The following is an 18,396-nucleotide window of genomic DNA, read 5'->3' on the forward strand; positions in this document are numbered from 1 at the left end:
AGAATGCTTGCCTAGTGATATCATTTCCATTCAGCTGTTTTCATTTCTCTTATATGTATGAAATGATATGAACGGGTATTAAAAAATGTCAGTGACGCATGCTTGATGAAAATACTGATTTCATTAGAAATCAAACACTTTGAAATGGCCCTCATCATCTCTGCATCATAAAAATCACACAAAAATACAGTGACACAAACATCGGAAAAGAAACAAATATTAAAATTAAAACAATAAGAAAATATAAAGAGCAAATAATGTTAAAAAGGCATGAAAAAGACATTGAATTTGCTTTAAAATAAATTCTGTTTACTGAATTTGAAGACTTATCATACAAAGTGTTAGGATGGTTAGAGCAATGCAAGTTAGTTGTTCCTGAGTTTGATGTACCGTCATGGGACTTCTAAGACAATTAAATGTGATCAACATATGAAACCTGTGTTTGCCTATTTTTATTAGGTAGTAATATTTCCATTCCTATTTGTCGAATTTTCCTAATAACAAAACCTGGGTGGTATTTCCCAAAGATCCTAAGTTGAACTTATCTCCGAGTTGGATTTAACAATTATGGAAAGCTGTTAGCATTTTTGAAAATATTTCGTAAAATCTACCGTTTTAAAAGGCATAAAATGTTGATTTAAATCATTCATATTTTCTATTATCAAGGAGATTTCACGTTCTTGATGTGAAGTTTATAAAAATTCTAAAATACTTGAATTTTTGCTATTGAATATATCTTTGTTAAGGCTACAAATTGCTCTCCATAATGTTTAAGTCCAACTTAGACATAAGTTCAACTTTAAGATTTTTGTGAAAACACCCCCATATCTCTTATCCTCATACTGTACAGTGTGCACACATCCACATACTGGATCCTATCTCATCCCATACCTAATGTCTAATGTATGAACATGCACTACACAATATTATTTACAATAATATACAAAATACTTGTAAAATACAATTATACAACTTGATATCTCTTCACCATCTGTCAAAAAATCTTGAATAAGAGAAAATGTTGGGTCCTCGGGTTGACTACATTTTTGTCATATTCCAGCCATTATTTCACAATTATGACTCTAGAAGGGGAAATGAGAGCCAGACCATGTTATGGGAGAGCAATAAATAATATTGTCATAGATTAAGAGTGTATTCATCAATTTCTGTTTATTGTTATTCACTCAAATCTGGCTGTAAAAATGGTAAAATAATGTTGAAAATACAGAAACGGTTAAGTATGCACAAAGTAGAAATACGGTAACGTGTGAATTAAAGGTGTGGATCATGGATACAACTGAACAATAAATACTGGTACATGGATAATAGGATGACGTTCTTTCTGATTTAGGTATAAAGCTTAAAACCAAATTTTTGTGAGTGCAACGTGAGAAAGATTCAATTTAATGCAAGGATATATGAATAAGATTTACATTTTGTTTAAAAAAAAGTTTGACTCCAGTAATCAACAAGGCTAGTTTATTTTCAAAATAGCAATAACCATTGTGCTTCTTGTATCTAGATTTCTCACATGACAATATACGCATGTTTTTCAATAAGATCAATATCTTGCTTCTGGAGGACCAGTACATAAATCTTCTCCATATTGACCATAAAACAGTGACTTTATAGAGCAATTTTTTATTAGATTAGCTTGGATGGGATTGAAAATAAAAATACAGTCAAACCTGTCTTAGCGGCCACCTCTCCATAAAGACCACCTGTCTACCTCTAAGAACAAATGTGTGTTATAGACCTGTCTAGGAAGGCCAGTTTTCCCATTTACTAGAATCTAGAATACATACGGCCGATCCACAGCAACAGGTGCAGATAGGTGTTTTAATAATCCTAATCAAATATGCCACTTGCTCCATGTCGAACAGTCTTTACGAGATTAACAAAATGTGGAGAATCAGAGGAAATATGGAGTTGTCGTCCTGGCTGGAATCACACGTTCGCTGTCTGGAACGTTGCGGAATAGTTTTGCCTCTCGGGTGGTGGCGTCGTTGAATGCGAGTATCGATGCGATGTTTCCACAGCGGTAGCAGTAGTTGGGGGCGCTCCACACCGTTACTAGCTTATCGTCAAACATGTACTTGTATCCTTCTTGCACTAGCTGGTGAGCTCTGCATATTAGCTTCAGGTTGTTGATGTGAACAAACTGAATAAAGATGACACAAATAGAAATACAAGTTGGTGAGGAATAAGTTATGCATTAATCATGCACTTGTGATATCTTTGCACCAAATGTTTTGTTTGTTTGATGATTGTTTTACCCGACTGCTAAGAAAGCATGTATATGCTTGTAAGTAAACAACCAGGTGACCAACGGCTTCATGTCCTCTCCGAGGGACTTGGTAATCAGGATTAATGCCTAACCAAAGGGCACAAGCGCATGGACTTCGTTTCGAACCCTGGACCTCCCGGTTACAAGACCACTGCTCTACCACTGAGCCATCACGCCTCCTAGCTCTCCACATTTGCTTTAAACTCTCAAAAGATCAGGAATTTTCTAAATTGTAAATACAAATGTTGTATGATTCAAGACTACAAAGGAAAACTTCATTCTCTTCACAAAAACAGTTTTCAATACTGACCTCATTGGTGACCTTTGACCCAAACAGCCAGCCTGCTCCCCTCGGACTGATGGCCCATGTTTCCACGTTGTCAGGGTCCGACCAGACAAGATGTGAAGACTACTAAGTCAAGGAGAATCAACATTTAAAATATTATCAACACTGAATATCAAACATTGTCATTTATTAACCAATGGGATAAAATAAGTGTGTGATATTGTATTAACTCAAACTAATTATACATTCATACCCTCTTTCTACAATCGACCTGCTTTATTGCAAACCTAAAGGATGAGGATGATGAAGAAACAGAGCAGAGCAGATTTCCCATTATTAAATATGAAATCAAATCAGTTGTTCAATACCTCACATATGTTTGACATTCTTAGGAATCATACTTCGTTGTATCACCCATTCCTCGTCGATATAATCTTTCCTTCTGTATTTCAAAAACTCTATTTTTTTTTTCTAGTCACATTTGTCGAACAAATACATGGAAATACTGAGTTTGTAAAGGATATCACAAAATGCTCCTTTGTGTGGTATTTCCTGTGCACGTTCTATCATTCTGATCTGGTCGATAGTTTTGACGTCTGGTGACAGGCCTCCGTGTACACATAGAACCTGTTCATCTATGATCTAATAAAGACAGAGAGAAAATCAAAGAATAAATACTTCAATGAATAAAGAAGTGAATGATTTATTGCAAGGATGATCAAGCCCTTCTATATATATATCAAGCACCAATAAAGATTACCCCTTTACTTCTCTTGATGCATTTTCCTTCCTCCTTCCCTCCCTCCTTCTCTCTCTCTCTCTCTCTCTCTCTCTCCCCCTCTCTCCTTCCCTCTTTTTCTCTGACTTTGACACCTTTCTCTTATTGATTACAGTTATAGCATTCAATTTGTTTACTACCTTAACATGCATAATATTCAATTGGTTTTAATTCCAAATCTTCTTAAAACATCACTGAAAACATGAACAAAAAATATATCGGACTCATTCTATCAATAATATTTAATTCATTTAGACCGTATAATAATATAATTGATTAGGTACTTACTGCAGCAATAGTCAGAAGATCAAAGACTTTGGTACAGTATCTCCATGCATTAGCATTGCCGTATTTTGTCTGACATTCATCTAAAACACAATGACAATAACAAAATAGATTTCACATATCAACATATCTGTTGTAAAAGTGGAAAATGTATGCTTTGAATACTTGAAGACAAGAATGGGTGCATGTGAGAAGAGGTATGCGCCCAGTACCCCTTGGAGTCTATGCCAAGGTGAAGGCAAAGTGACGAATATGCCACTGAGAAATTGAACAGCAACTGTACTACAAGCCTCCAAAACCAGGAAAGAAAATATCACAATGATTGTAGGTACTGCGTCATGCTATATGAATTCTATTTAAGCAGGCCTTAAATTTCGTCATTTTTAGGGCAAGGCCAGTTTGGCCTCGAGTACCTCATATTTTTAAGGGCACCAAGGCCAAAATATTTTTACAAAAAGGGCATCGAGGCCAAAATATTTTACAAAAAGGGCATCGAGTATGAGGCCAAAAAAATTGATTCTATTTTTGTTAGATGTCATGTGTATTTTATGAAACTTGTGCAGGATCAATTTCCCATGACTTTTAGCACCAGCTTCTTCACAGAATGTATAGAGGTCTACGGTACATACAAACAAGCAGGCGCGTAGCCACGGGGGGCACGTGCCCCCCCTAAAATTTCCAGGATCGGTTGAAATTTTGTAGACCCCTTTTTTTTACCTCGATCGATTACATGTATGTGCCCCCCCCCCAAACACCAAACTCTGGCTACGCGCCTGCAAACAAGGCGGCGGCCCGCAAGCCTTAGATTTAGCAGCCAGGAGCAAGGGGCAATTTTTGTTTTAAGTTGCCCTTTGCCACGGGAATTTACCAGAGCAAGGGGCAATTTTCCAAAAACAGATAGGCCGCTTATCTAATCATAAGTTCAAAGAGAGACAAATGTTAATTTCATAATGTGAATAGATTGAACGATCAATTTAATAACTTTTTAATCTTAACAATATGAACAGGAAAGATTGATTAAGAACATCAAACTTGCACATTAAACAGTATTTTAAAGTAACTAAAAATATTGATGAGCAAATGAATAAATAAATTGTCAATTTCACAAACATCGAAAGTCAGAAGGACTTAATTGGCAAGTTTACCGGGCCGGGTATTCCAAATCAAAATCGCACCTCACACACAAACCTTCCGCCACTCTCTCGGTAGTAGGAGCAAATTTGAAGAAATTATCTTTTGAACTGTTGTATAGAAAGGTCTACATAGGCCTAACTAATGAAATAAGATGTAAAAATGTCCTTATAGACATTCGACAGCTGAAAGTGACACGCTCAGCTCAGTTGCGTAACGTGCATTCACGAAACCAAAATCGTTCCTCGCACACACACTCTCGCCACTTTTGGTGGGAAGCTGTCGGGCTGGAAGTTTGCCAGCGAAACCGATGCACCCTCGGAATTTTACCGGGACTCGAAACGTTCGTCTTGGGAAGCTGGCGGGGTAGCTTTTTGAAGCGAGGTCGGCTGGTGGCAAAATGAGAGTAACTACGATCGAGAACATCGTAGGTGTTCTGAACTTATTAATAAGATAATTCTAAATTCTATTTGAGATAAAATAATAAACTAGGCCTACAAACAAACCTCGACAGATCTCTAATGACTATTTGAATGCTTGTTTATTTCTCCATTTGACGATTTGTTTTCTTGATCCTGGCCTTCGATTTGTACGTACGTGCGTGCGTCAACAGCATGCACCGTATGCATATCATGCGATCGCATAATATGAACGTACGTACGTACGTACGTGCGCTAGCGCATTGCCTATATAATAACAAAGGGCGCATTTTCACGGCACTTGCGCCTTATTAAAGCACTAAATACGAAGCGAGCTCGTGGGCGGCAAACTGTTCGTGATTCGTGTATTTTTACTGTTCTAATAATTTATGGGCGCATTTTCACGGAAAACACTTGCGCCTTGCCGTCTAGTTTTAGATGATTATGGGCGCAATTGGTGGTTTTATGTGCGCAAATTTAAAATAAAAAGGGCACGTCCAGTTGGAAAAAAAGGCCATCGGCCAGTTTGAAAAAAAGGGCACGGCCTTTTTGGCCGTGAATATATCTTTTTTTGGGAGGGCACCGCGGCCAGTCATAGGGGCATCGACGGCCTGGCCGTCGATGGCCGTCGATTAATTTAAGGCCTGATTTAAGTGTATGCAACAAAACTTGAATCAATTTAGATAGCTATGCTTAGGGTAGAAAAGTTATTGGTAATTTTATTTCTGAGGTAAGAAGAAAAAAAAAAGCGTTATAGCAAGGTACGGCGTACAATTGCGAGAGGGAAGTACCAAGAAAAATATATCTTGGTTATTTACATAATGAATATAAAATAATCTTGACCATAAAATTGGAATAACTTTTCTTTCCTTTCTTTAATTAAACGATTGTGACAAGGTATGATCTATTTTCCATAGATAAACTTGACTTTCTTTTCAGATCTGTATTGATTTATATCTATGACTCCTTACACTATTTAATAAAGTTCAGAGAAGATATAAACTTTATCTATCAAGAATAAATCATACTGTCACAATCATTTCATTAAAAAGAGGTAGCCAAAATTTATTCAACTTTATGGGCAATAGTGTACCATTATCATTAATTCAGAGATGCCAACCTCTTGACACAAAAAAACAGACTGAGTATCCTAAAAATTTCAAAAAAATGTTTGCTCTTTCATTAATTTAATAAGAAAATTGTAAAGCAAAATTTTTGTTGGGGTTGCGGGGGTTCACTTGTACATGTTTATGCGGTTCTGCTGTTTTTATGGGTTAAAAAAAAATAAAAAAATAAAAATGAAAAATCATATTTTAAGATCGTATTTCACTCTTATTATCGTACTGGTTGGCATCTCTGTTAAATTCCCTATAAAGGGAGCCTGTATAGGAATTTTTTCCAAGGTTGCATTCAGCGACAGATTGATTACTTGAACTCACCATAGAATCCATAGACCTGTGTAATTTGTCTGCTCTCGTGGTTCCCACGTAACAGGACAATACGGTCCGGAAACTTAGCTTTGAGTGTGAGTAACCTGGTGAATGTCTCCAAGCTGTAGTACCCTCTGTCTACGAAGTCACCCTGCAAAAAGAAAATAATAATAATGATAATAATACATTTATAGAGCGCAGAAACTATTTAACATTAAGTATATATTCTACCGCGCTACAAGAGCTCCTGATATGCTTAGATTTACAGTTAATTAAAAAGATGTGTTTTCAGTTATGATTTAAAAATATTTACAGATGGTGATTTCCTGACTTCAAATGGCAAGTGATTTCAGAGTTTTGGGGCTGCACAAGCAAAAGCTCGATCACCTAGTGTTATTTTTGTTTTGATAGATGGGATCTGCAGCGACAAAGTATCACGGAAACTGCGCAAGTTGCAATTGTGTTGATTAAGTTTGAAATTCAACAGTTCTTTGATATAAGTGGGAGCTTGACCAAGAATGGGACCCATGAAGTATTTCAAAATGACACCCTGAATTGGAATTCTTTTTGAGGTGTCATGGTCTGGTGGATACATCGTCGGCCTGTGGAGCACATGGTTTGTGGTACGAGTACCACTGCAGAATTAATGTCCTTCGACATAAGAATTATAAAAACCTAGAGCCAAGTCCAAGGGTAGGAACCATCATATTGTCACTCTGGAGCTAGACGGGTGCGTCAAGTAATATCATTATATCGAAACACAAAGCCCCCCGCCTGGCTGAGCTGGCTCTAAATGGATGATATTAATATAAAAACAAATCCAGACATTCTTCAATCCCTTATTACTATATTTTAAGTAAATTTCCATTTATGTAACATGCAGTATACACTTAGATGTCTAAAACAAGATTTCACTTACAAGAATAGATGATTAACAAAAATATTAAAAAAATTACCATGAAAATGTAGCTTGTATCTGGGATCTGACCTCCTGTCCTAAACAGCTCTTCCAAGTCATAAAACTGCAAAAAAGAAGAAAAAAACAAACTTTAACAGTAAATAGGGGAAAATATACAACAACAAATGTGTAACGTGGCAAAGGTACATGTACATTTAAGTGTAAACGAAAGATATCAAATGGGTGAAATTGACAAATCTGAAAAACGATAAAGGCATGTAAAAGAATACAGTGACTGCTACCACACTCACAAAAAAGTATCAATTTCTTCTTATAATGATACATTGAAGGAGGAGGAGGAGGAGGAGGAGGAGGAGAGGAGGAGAAAGGAGGAGAAAGGAGGAGAAAGGAGGAGGAGGAGGAGGAGAAAGGAGGAGGAGGAAGAAGAAAGCAACAAATTTAATCAGGAATGCTTCTCAAGTACATCAAAATTACCTGGCCATGTATATCCCCACATACTGTCACTGGAGTTGAAACCGGCTGAACGTTGCATTCTTCTAACTGCAGGTCACACACCAAGTCACATAATTTCTAGGAGATGAAAAGTAGAGAAATAATTTATTTGGAAGGCATGAAGTACATACAAGACACTATGAACATGACAGACAAAGAGAGCGGACAAAATATACAGTTCCTCAGGTAGACAAAGGAACATTCCTTCACTGCTATTGTGTAAAACAGGTGTCATATGCATATTCACCTGTTCTACACATTTTTACATAATAGCAGAGAAGGGATGTTCCTTTGTCTACCTGAGGAACTGTATATTTTGTCCGCCTTCTTTGTCTGTCATATTCATAGTGAGAGGAGCATGTGTGTAGTACACACACACAGAGGCATATATATCAAGGTAGACCAAATGCTCCAGACTCTGATACCGACGATTATTCCAACTGACTCACTGAATGCCTCTATGCAGAGACTGAAGTACATCGTACAGGTAAGTGAGGCAATGCACTTTGCATGATTGCTAATCTCATCATGTGCAGTTCACTAACTTCAAGAAAAAAACGGACAGATTAGATTAGCTGAAAGTTAAGTCCTTATGTTTTTATATTTTACAATGATTTTCAACATTTTTGTTTATAGTTTATATAAAATTTGACTTATTTTCTTTCTACTCATCATTTTTAAGACTAGATAACTTGTGCATTTGGCAAGGATTACCATCTGTGTATAGGGAAGATTGACAAATATTGTCAATTTTACTAAAGAATTCCCCACACCAGATGGGTAGGATGAGAGAAGCCAGTTAATGAAAAGTCAATTTCCCAGAGACTCTCTATAGACATTAAGTTCTCAAATATATTGATGAGATTGGAAAACAAAAAGTTAAGCTCAAAGTAAAGTAGCAATGGCTTCTTACAAGGAGTTTTCAAGGCTGGAAGAGGTGTTCAAAATGTACATGATAAACCGCCGAGTTGCCAATTGGCGTTTGATTAATTATACAATTTCTACTTCCCAATCTTCTATCAGATTTTACTTGAACTTAACCTGATATGAATGATCCTCTCATTTTTAATTTTATACCTTTGTATTGGGCAACTTGATGCCCGAGTTGAGTGGACTTTTCCTTTTGTTTCGTCTCCGTACAACAGAATTTACTACAATGCTTAGAGTCTATCCTAATTTGTGCATTGCAATAACAAATAAAACATGCAGTTGGTGCAACAATTGAACAGTTAATAATACTTTCAAATAGACCTCTATTCTAAACATCCTGACCATTTGTCCTTTCACATTTTCATTCTATCTTGAATTTTGAAACCTGTGCCTGATTTTGAGGGGACTGGCAGGCATTTTACTTAGGAGTAGCAGCACACAGACATTGTCATTGATCAGGTTCTTGATTTAGCAATTTAGCGGCGACTCGAGTCCAAGATTGAAACATTTTCAATGTGATATTTACTCATGACAGTTCTGTTGTAAAAGAATATTTACAAGTTGCTTGTGATGCTCAAATGACATCATGTATTGAATGACTCAACCTTAAACTTTACCTTTCGTCCTACATCAACTCAATCGCCACTGCACTGCACTGCAGTTGCTGAGCCGAGCTGATCAGTGAGCGGCGCACAGCGTTAGTGTAACTGTAAGTGCCAATGCATGAAAACTACGGCTTCCCAAACCACGGAAAAGATTTGTGGTTTATATTTAAAATAACACGAATGATAAATATTTAGCTAGTTTCTAAGAGTGTCCGTACATACCTTCAAGTCATTTTCTGGAAGATATTTGCACTGCTTCGCAATCTCTATCCATCTATCGAGGTTCGATGTTTCTGCCATTTTGAATGAATATGTGAGTCATGAGCTAAGAACCGGAAGTTGATGATTCTTGTTATGTATGCGCTACACATGCACGGTACGGTGGCTGCATCGAGGGGATGGGAGCCAAAGGAGGGCTAGGGGTGGCGGTGGTGGTGGTGGTGGTGGGGGGGGGGGGGGGGGGGGGGTATTTACGTCATAGCCGTTAAGTTAGAACAAGAAGTGAAAGAAAGAAATAAATAAAAGAAGAAAGGGAGATTGAAAAATAAAGAGAGAGAGGGAGATTAAAACATTTAATTAAAACAAATATGTTCATACTGCAGATCCTCCGGCCCCCATGCACCCCTCCCCCCGGCACCCCCCCCCCCGAAAAAAAAAAAAAATTGAGAGAGAACCATAACATATTGAAATTTGCAAGAATCAAATGACAAATGAATGTCAAGGTAATGTCAAGAATTTTTTCAATTGCCTGTCAATCTACCCCCTTTCTTTCATCATCGTCATCGTCATCATCATCGTCATCATCATCATCATCATCATCATCTTCATCATCATCATATCGACATTTCTGGATTGAATTTAATCTATAAGTTATGTGCATGAAATCTAAATTTCGATCAGGAATGTATGTGGATATAATAAATCAGATGTACATAATTACTATACACCATCATTGCAGTGACTTTTTTTAATACCGTTTACATTTAAGCTGAAAAACACATATAAACAAATGAATACATCTGAAGACATCATGTTCTTATAAAATATTTATTCAAAACTTTCCCTCATTTCATTTCCATTCCTTATACATGTATACAACATACATGAATAATAAACATGCAAAGTAAAAGGAGACTTCGCATAGCAGCACGTAATATACACATTTTTATCAATTAACAAACAAGTATAAACATGATGACTTTTAAAAGTACTTTGATCTATAAAAACATCCAGGTCATATATATGTGAATGATTCGAAACCAAATAATTATATAAAACAGAAAAAAAAGAAGAAAAAAAAAGAACATAGGTAAACATGATACATGAATTGGCCACTAAACAATAGTTAGATATCTTGATCAAACCTGATCACATAAATGTGTTGGTCCTCTGCATTTAATGTGGTAAGAGCATTGGTTATTTGATTTAGTGGTCACACCACTTGGAAAATGCTAATGAAAAGAGCCTCGCAATCTAGAAGTAAAAAAATATATACCGGTAGTACATATAGTTATCATTATCAGAAGAGGATGACAGAGCCTTTAGTAAAATTGTGTTTTTAAAGAAATCTTTGCAGAAAAAAAAATCAAATTGCAATAACTACAATCTGTGTTTTGATAGTTTACAAAATATATATATGATATTGGTTGCATATATTCTGACAGGCAAATGTTTCTTATCTGTACAATCTATATAAAAACTTTTCTATGGTATTTGAATTCCTGATAAACAGAATATTGTATTTCACTAGTGGGCATACAACCTAAACTGTGATTATATCTCCCAAACTATAAGCCCTGTTTCATAAAACTTGCTATCAATCCTGATTAAATGCTAAATTTTGTATGACAAATTTTCTCTCAGTGAATCAAATGCCACGATTTCAGTAGTTTATAACATTAATTGTAACTTGTTATTGATAACAATTAGTTTTGTGAAACAGGGCCTAGAACCTAGCTGAGCCATTCATGAAGATAAAGAGACCTACAAGAATCTTAAAACACATACCGGTACATAGTACATACAAGATACAAGATAATTAATTTGGTCTTTGCAAACATGATAGTTACATAGAAATTTGGCTTCCACTGGCGTTACAATAATATTCAAGAAAATACACAACTACAAGAAATAAATATATCACATTTATAGATGAAATAAGGAACAAATACATGTAAAAGATAATGTTTGGTTTCCCAAAATTCAGGAATCATTAAAAATAGAGAATCTCTGTTCTTGCCTTTATAAAGAATTTAGAAGTATACAACGCCACCCTTTATAGAAAGTAATCCACGAAGGATTGAATCTGGTTTCAAATGAAAGTGGACGTAATATTCAAGATATGGAATTGTCAGAGCTGTGCTGGCTGCCAAGGTGGAGTATGCAGTTGGACATGTATGAAAGGATGATGGAAGGATATGTGCATTTGTGTGTCTGTGTGTGATAATGTATGTATGTTTGTTAATTTGAAATGAGCTGGTGGAATCAGTGTGGCAGGGTTTAGCTAAGATATAAGGTGGACATAGATGGAGATGAGCATGTGGTTGAGCTAAAGACCAAGACCAGTGAACTTCCAGGAGACCCACCCACCCACCCAGCCATAGCCATACCAGCAAGCTGAGGAAGAGGCCGATGCAACGTCCAAGAGATCCCCCATCCTCAAGATGACAAACCAGCTGCCACATACTCCAGTCACGTGGAGGAAGGAATTTCGAATTCAGGGGCAGATTGGCGAGCCTAGCCAGAAGAATAAACTTTCTTTTGTTTCCCTCACCAGACAGATCAGCAGTAGCCTAAAGAAGGGATTCCCAGCTGATGAGATCACAGAAGCAGTGGTGCGTGCCGTCAGCCCAGGGCTCTCGCTTCGAAAGCTATTTGGAGGGGCGAAATGATTTAGACTTGCCACTGCTGCGATCCCATTTTAGGGAGAGGGACGCCACTGCACTCTTTCAAGAATTATCCACTGCTGTACAGGTTTCTAAGGAATCAGCGCATGACTTCGTCCTCCGCACCCTGGACCTGAAACAGAAAGTACTGTTCGCCTCGGAGGAAAAGGGAGCAGCAATCTGCTATGGCAGCACGCAGGTCCACAAGATGGCATGGAGAGCAATCTCCACCGGTCTCCAGGATGCTGTTATCCAGCATGAGCTCAGATCAACTCTGCAATAAGATGTCTCCGATGAGGAGCTCCTGGAGGTATTGACTACTGCAGTTGCCCATGAGAGCGAGCGGCAACAAAAGTTAAAACCCCACCAAGCCCGAGTTGCTGCTGCTGTCATCACAGAACCGACACAACCGACACATTCTACCCCTAAACAAACAAGTAAGCCAGAGACTTTGTCAAGGCGGAGCTCAGTGCGCTGATGGCTTAACAGAGAGGACCAAGAGCTGGTAGGAGAGAGAGGGGCTGCGAGGCATGCCAGCAGCAAGGACAAGGGGAGAGCTGTCGCCACTGTTTCCGCTGTGGAAGCTCCGAACACTATGCCAGGGGCTGCCACCTAAGGAGGCAGGGAAATGGGGTAGGGTTACTCGGGAGGGACAACCAGTAACCTCAGACCCGTCACAGTCCCTACCTACCCTCAACTCAACAACAATAAACCCCAAGACGAGGACGAGGATGGTGAAACTGGTAGGAAAGCAATGCATTGTATCTCTGGTCCTGAATGATACTCCTGTGGAAGTCTTGTGGGACACAGGGGCACAAGTCTCGATAATATCATCAGATTGGCTGCGACGGTGCATACCAAAAGCCCAAGTACTACCGATTTCAGCTAACCTGGATGGAGAAGAGTTTGCGTTTGCGTGACTTCATTACTTCCCTACACAACTGGGGGAGAATCGGGTACAGCTGGAAAAGGCGACGAGAGGAGGAATGCAAACAAGGATCAATGAACCAGGGAGCAGCACTCCCGACAGAGTGGGAAATGTCAAACATCCTCACTCACAATGTGTCCTCCGACTACCGTATGTGGATGGTTGAAGGTCGTTGGGAGAGTAAGGTGAGAAAGCAGGCCTCCTTCTATCAAGGACCTTCTTGACGAGGAAAATGACCAGTCTTTGGCAAACTGATGGAGAAAGACCAGGGCAGCAACACCTCAACCCCTTTGTGATTAAGACCAAGCAACACTCTACCACCTGATGTCTTTGAGAATCAAGATCTGTTTGGCCGTCAACATTGGCGTCAAGTACAGTACTTGGCGGATGTCTTCTGGAGAAGGTGGATCAAGGAATATCTGCCAACCTTGCAGTGCAGACAGAAGTGGCTGAACAAGGAAAGAAACTTATCGATTGGTGAATAAAATAAAAAAATAAAATATTTTGATAAACATTTTTTTTGTCAGAGTGGTAAATTGAAGAAAAGAGTGGAGGAGCTGGAGAAAGAGCTGGGAGTAGGAGGAGTAAGTGTCCCAGTAAGTGTCATATCAAATTGTATAATTCTAAGATAACTTTTAGACCAGGTTTAGACCAGATAGTTTTTAGAAAAAATGACTTTTCATGTACTGTAATTGTTCATGATGCTATTATGTATTAAATGTATGCTTAAGTTAATATTTCTGTGAATTTATCATGTTTCTTCAAAGGAGTATCAATATATTCTATGATTGTCTGGTCGAAAAACTATTTTGCTGAAGCCCTTATTCTTAACTAGTGGGAGAAAAGACATAAAAATATATGCCACTTTCAACTTGAATTTTTCTTCTTCTCATTTCTCCTAACAGATCATCCATGCTCAGGACAGGTTCCGCCAGGGAGGGCCAAATATTTGTATGTAAGATATATAGAATTGTCATTCATTTGCATTATTTTGTACAAACATGGCTTGACCTAAATGGCTAGATTACTTTTCTAGCGATGATTTGTGAAACATGATAGTAATTGCCTTTAACGTATATGTATAGCTTTTGATGTAATTGTGTGTGTGTGTATCTATAAATGAATATGTTATGGTAAAATAATCTTTCCATTAATATACAGTTTTCTCTCTGGTGGGGACCTTCAGCTTCCCCTCTCCCAGAAATCCCACCCCATCAGCATGATGAAGACGGAATAAGCTTCAATGCGAACCCTGTCGACGCGTGGTATGAATATACTAATGACACTGGAACCCAAACGTCAGACCCCGAGGACCACATATAAGCGTCAATGGACAGATGCCGTATTTCTATCAAACAAAACCCGGACTCAACACACACCGAGGCCTGCAGCAAGACTCAGAGCTACTTTCACATGTTAAAAAGTAGAGAAAGTATTGCCCGGGTCTTCAAGACTCTTCACCTTCCCGGAGGAGGGTTTTATACAAGATTTGAGTATAAAGTTTGCAAGTTCTCAACGAGGGTGACGGCCGGTACAATATACACAGGCCTAAGCGATTTAGTGAATTAAGCGACATTTAGAGATTCTTCTTGTATTATTCTGGAAAATTACTCTCTACAGAAGGAGAATTGTGGAGACAAGGGGATATATATGTCTGTAGTAAACTGTTTGCTCTGTGTTGCTGTGTTGATGCCCCTGCTGGTGCATCAATGCAAAATAACTTTGCGTTTCAATGGTTATTTTGGGTGTGGCCTTTGTTACCATCCTGGAAAACTTGTAGACAGTGTTGTGAAATATCGTATTGATGTATGTGATTAGGAAGATAGGGATAATAATGACATGACAGGGTGTGGCCTGTGTTACCATCCTGTAAAACTTGTAGACAGAGTTGTGAAATATCCTATTGATGTGTGTGATTATGAAGATAGGGATAATAATGACATGACAGGGTGTGGCCTGTGTTACCATCCTGGAAAACTTGTAGACAGAGTTGTGAAATATCCTATTGATGTGTGTGATTATGAAGATAGGGATAATAATGACATGACAGGGTGTGGCCTGTGTTACCATCCTGGAAAACGTGAAGACGGAGTTGTGAAATATCCTATTGATGTGTGTGATTATGAAGATAGGGATAATAATGACATGACAGGGTGTGGCCTGTGTTACCATCCTGGAAAACTTGTAGACAGAGTTGTGAAATATCCTATTGATGTGTGTGATTAGGAAGATAGGGATAATAATGACATGCAGGATGATACGGCTCAATCCATGTAGGAAGGAAGAACAATAAGAGGAGTCAAGGGTCCAAGTGCCTTTATTAACTTCGATTATTTCCAATAGCTTGGGGATTCCCTGCAGATTTTATGCATTGTTTACTGTTAGGAGTTGTAAGACAAATAGCAGTCTTATGGTAACCCATACTATATCGGGTCTCCCAGAATACTGTCTTTGTTAGATGAACGACTCAAGTCAATTAAACCTCCTAGCTTTGTTGCCAGAGCCCCACGTCCAATGTCAGAGCGAAAATTTTGGAAGGCCACTGAATGGTACATGTGGTTGCTTTTTTATAGTTTACCATGTCTGAGCGGCATTTTGCCAGATATTTATATGAATCATTGGTTGTTACTACAGAAATGTATTTCTCCTGATGATTGAAACACAAGTGATATACTGATAGTTTCATTTGTAGGCAGAATGCAGATCTTGTATGGATCTGCAGCCATGTCATTTAATTTGCATTCTTAACACATTTACCCAAAAGTGTCAGCATGTGGGGTCCCTTATAGACACGCTCATGTTTTCCATTTGAGTCGTTTAACTGGCGCATTGAACAACAGTTGCAAGGGTACAGAGGAATTATTACACAAACTATGCATGAGTTTTTAATTTTGCAGAATCTTCCTCACTGGATAGACATTTATTTAACGTCTCCTATTCCAAGTGATTTCTCTAACGTAATGCTAAATAAAAGAAAAATTGAAGACAGAAAGACTGCATATTTGGGGGTGTGTTTGTCCTGGGCATTGGCAAGCTTCGTGATCTCTCAAGACCTTCGAGCTGGGGCATATACTCAAAGAAGGGTACCACACGTCAAGTGATCTTACACTTGCCTTTGATCAGTCAAATGGGGGGTTTCACTTCCCCCCTCAATCTTGACCAATATTAATCCACTCGATTGAGCAGTGGACGAGTGCGATGTTGACCTTTGTATCAATTTACACAAAGAGGCATGGTTCACGGTCGCGAGAGCTGCTTAAGTACATGAACATAGTGAGGACGGCTGCTCAATCTTGACCATGTTATCCGCTCGATTGAGCAGTGGACGAGCGCGATGTTGACCTTTGTATCAATTTACACAAAGAGGCATGTGTCACATATTAAGTGCAAACAAACTAACAAAGTAGTTGAATTCCATAAACCATAGTCTGGTGTTTATTCCCCGCACTGGGTATCAAGTCACGCGTATCGCATATACATCGCGCACATGCGATCTGACCTCCTGAGGTCACAGGTGTCACATTTGCATAATCTGATACATATTCATTATCATGACAGCATGGTTCACGGTCGCGAGAGCTGCTTAAGTACATGAACATAGTGAGGACGGCTGCTCAATCTTGACCATGTAAACCGCTCGATTGAGCAGTGGACGAGCGAGATGTTGACCTTTGTGTCAATTTACACAGAGAGGCATGGTTCACGGTCAAGAGAGCTGCTTAAGTACATGAACATAGTGAGGACGGCTGCGGCGTCGAACTACAATTGGCACGAGTACGATATTCAGTTTCGGTCGCGCTAAGCCACAAGGCCTGAAGCGTCGTAGGGGGCAGTCGACACGGAACAAATGATAATATTCCATTTTTTTAAATAGCTTTTTAATATATTTGGTTTGTAGAAATAAAATAAAAAATATGTTTGAAATATATTTCAGAAAAAAATATGTCTGAAATATATTTAAGAACTATTTTTATTTCAAAGCTATTTAAGGCTCCTATTTTAGGTTCCAAATCTATGCTATTTGAAATATATTTTTTGGGAATGAGAAAAATAGGAAAAAAATATATTTCAAAACTATTTGTGGCTTTATATTTGTTCTTTTTTTTGTTCCAAATCTATGCTATTTGAAATATATTTTGGGGGGATGACAAAAATAGGAAAAAAATATATTTTTGTATTTATTTTTTCCCTATTTTTTCTTATTTTTTTCCTATTTATTTTTTACTAGGGAATCGTTGATAATCTTCCAAGGAACAAATGGCTAATGGGAAAGGTAGCTGAAACCTCTCCAGTGAAAGTGAAGCATAGCAGTGGAAGCCTTGTATATAATAAAGATTGGCTGCGACGGTGCATGCTATAAGTCCAATTCCTACCAATTTCATCTCTCCTAGATGGAGAGAAGACCTTACAGGTCGCTGCAGTCAACAACACAGTCGTCTCTTATAAAGGGCTGGCAAAGCTCCAATTAAACATACCAAGGAGTGAGCAGGAACCAGCCATTACCGTTCCCTACAAAATGCCAAAATTGGAATAACCGTAACGCCGGCAAATACGGTATGGGCCAGCCTCATACATAGTCATGACGAATAGCGATGGCCTGGTGCATAGCAGACTAGCAGTCTACTAGTGGCAAAGTCTCACTTACACCACTGAAGAGAGTAACTATCCCTTGACTGGAGCTAATGGCAGCGACTCTCTCAGTGAAGCTGGATGCTATTATAGTGATCCCCAAGAAGCTCCAGATAGGTACTTTGTATAATGCCACTGTAGTAGGAGGAACAGAGCCGGGGACAGATCCACCCAGAGGAACTGGAGCTGCACCAGTACATGTAGATGTTGATTGGTCTTCACTCGGTAAAAGACAGTCCCAGGCGCTGGAGGACCTCTTAGAGAGACATCGTGAGGTTTTTTCAGCACATGACCAGGATTTTGGTTATACTGACAAGGTAATTCATCGGATTGAGACCGGGGACGCCGTCCCATTCAAAGAGAGACATAGGCCCCTTCCTCCGACTCAGTAC

At 38.5% G+C, this 18,396-nt stretch overlaps 1 protein-coding gene and 1 long non-coding RNA gene across 2 annotated transcripts; both read right to left on the bottom strand.

Annotated features, from left to right (window-relative positions):
- Nucleotides 1–812: 812 nt before the first annotated feature.
- Nucleotides 813–9,903, bottom strand: LOC763822 (serine/threonine-protein phosphatase 6 catalytic subunit). Its single transcript, XM_030997508.1, has 8 exons — nt 9,785–9,903; nt 8,010–8,105; nt 7,573–7,638; nt 6,626–6,767; nt 3,640–3,719; nt 3,098–3,215; nt 2,598–2,689; nt 813–2,161 (listed from the first exon to the last, which is right to left on the bottom strand). Exons 1-8 carry the CDS (start codon nt 9,860–9,862, stop codon nt 1,913–1,915), a joined length of 921 nt encoding a protein of 306 aa, XP_030853368.1. The 5' UTR covers nt 9,863–9,903; the 3' UTR covers nt 813–1,912.
- A 694-nt stretch (nt 9,904–10,597) lies between these two features.
- On the bottom strand, nt 10,598–17,373 carry LOC115929162. The gene is made up of 2 exons (XR_004066348.1): nt 17,045–17,373; nt 10,598–16,717 (listed from the first exon to the last, which is right to left on the bottom strand). It is a non-coding gene; the product is annotated as an uncharacterized LOC115929162 (long non-coding RNA).
- Nucleotides 17,374–18,396: the final 1,023 nt, after the last annotated feature.

Source organism: Strongylocentrotus purpuratus, unplaced genomic scaffold (genome assembly GCF_000002235.5).
Source record: "Strongylocentrotus purpuratus isolate Spur 01 unplaced genomic scaffold, Spur_5.0 spur5_scaffold_4, whole genome shotgun sequence".
Taxonomy (NCBI): domain Eukaryota; kingdom Metazoa; phylum Echinodermata; class Echinoidea; order Camarodonta; family Strongylocentrotidae; genus Strongylocentrotus; species Strongylocentrotus purpuratus.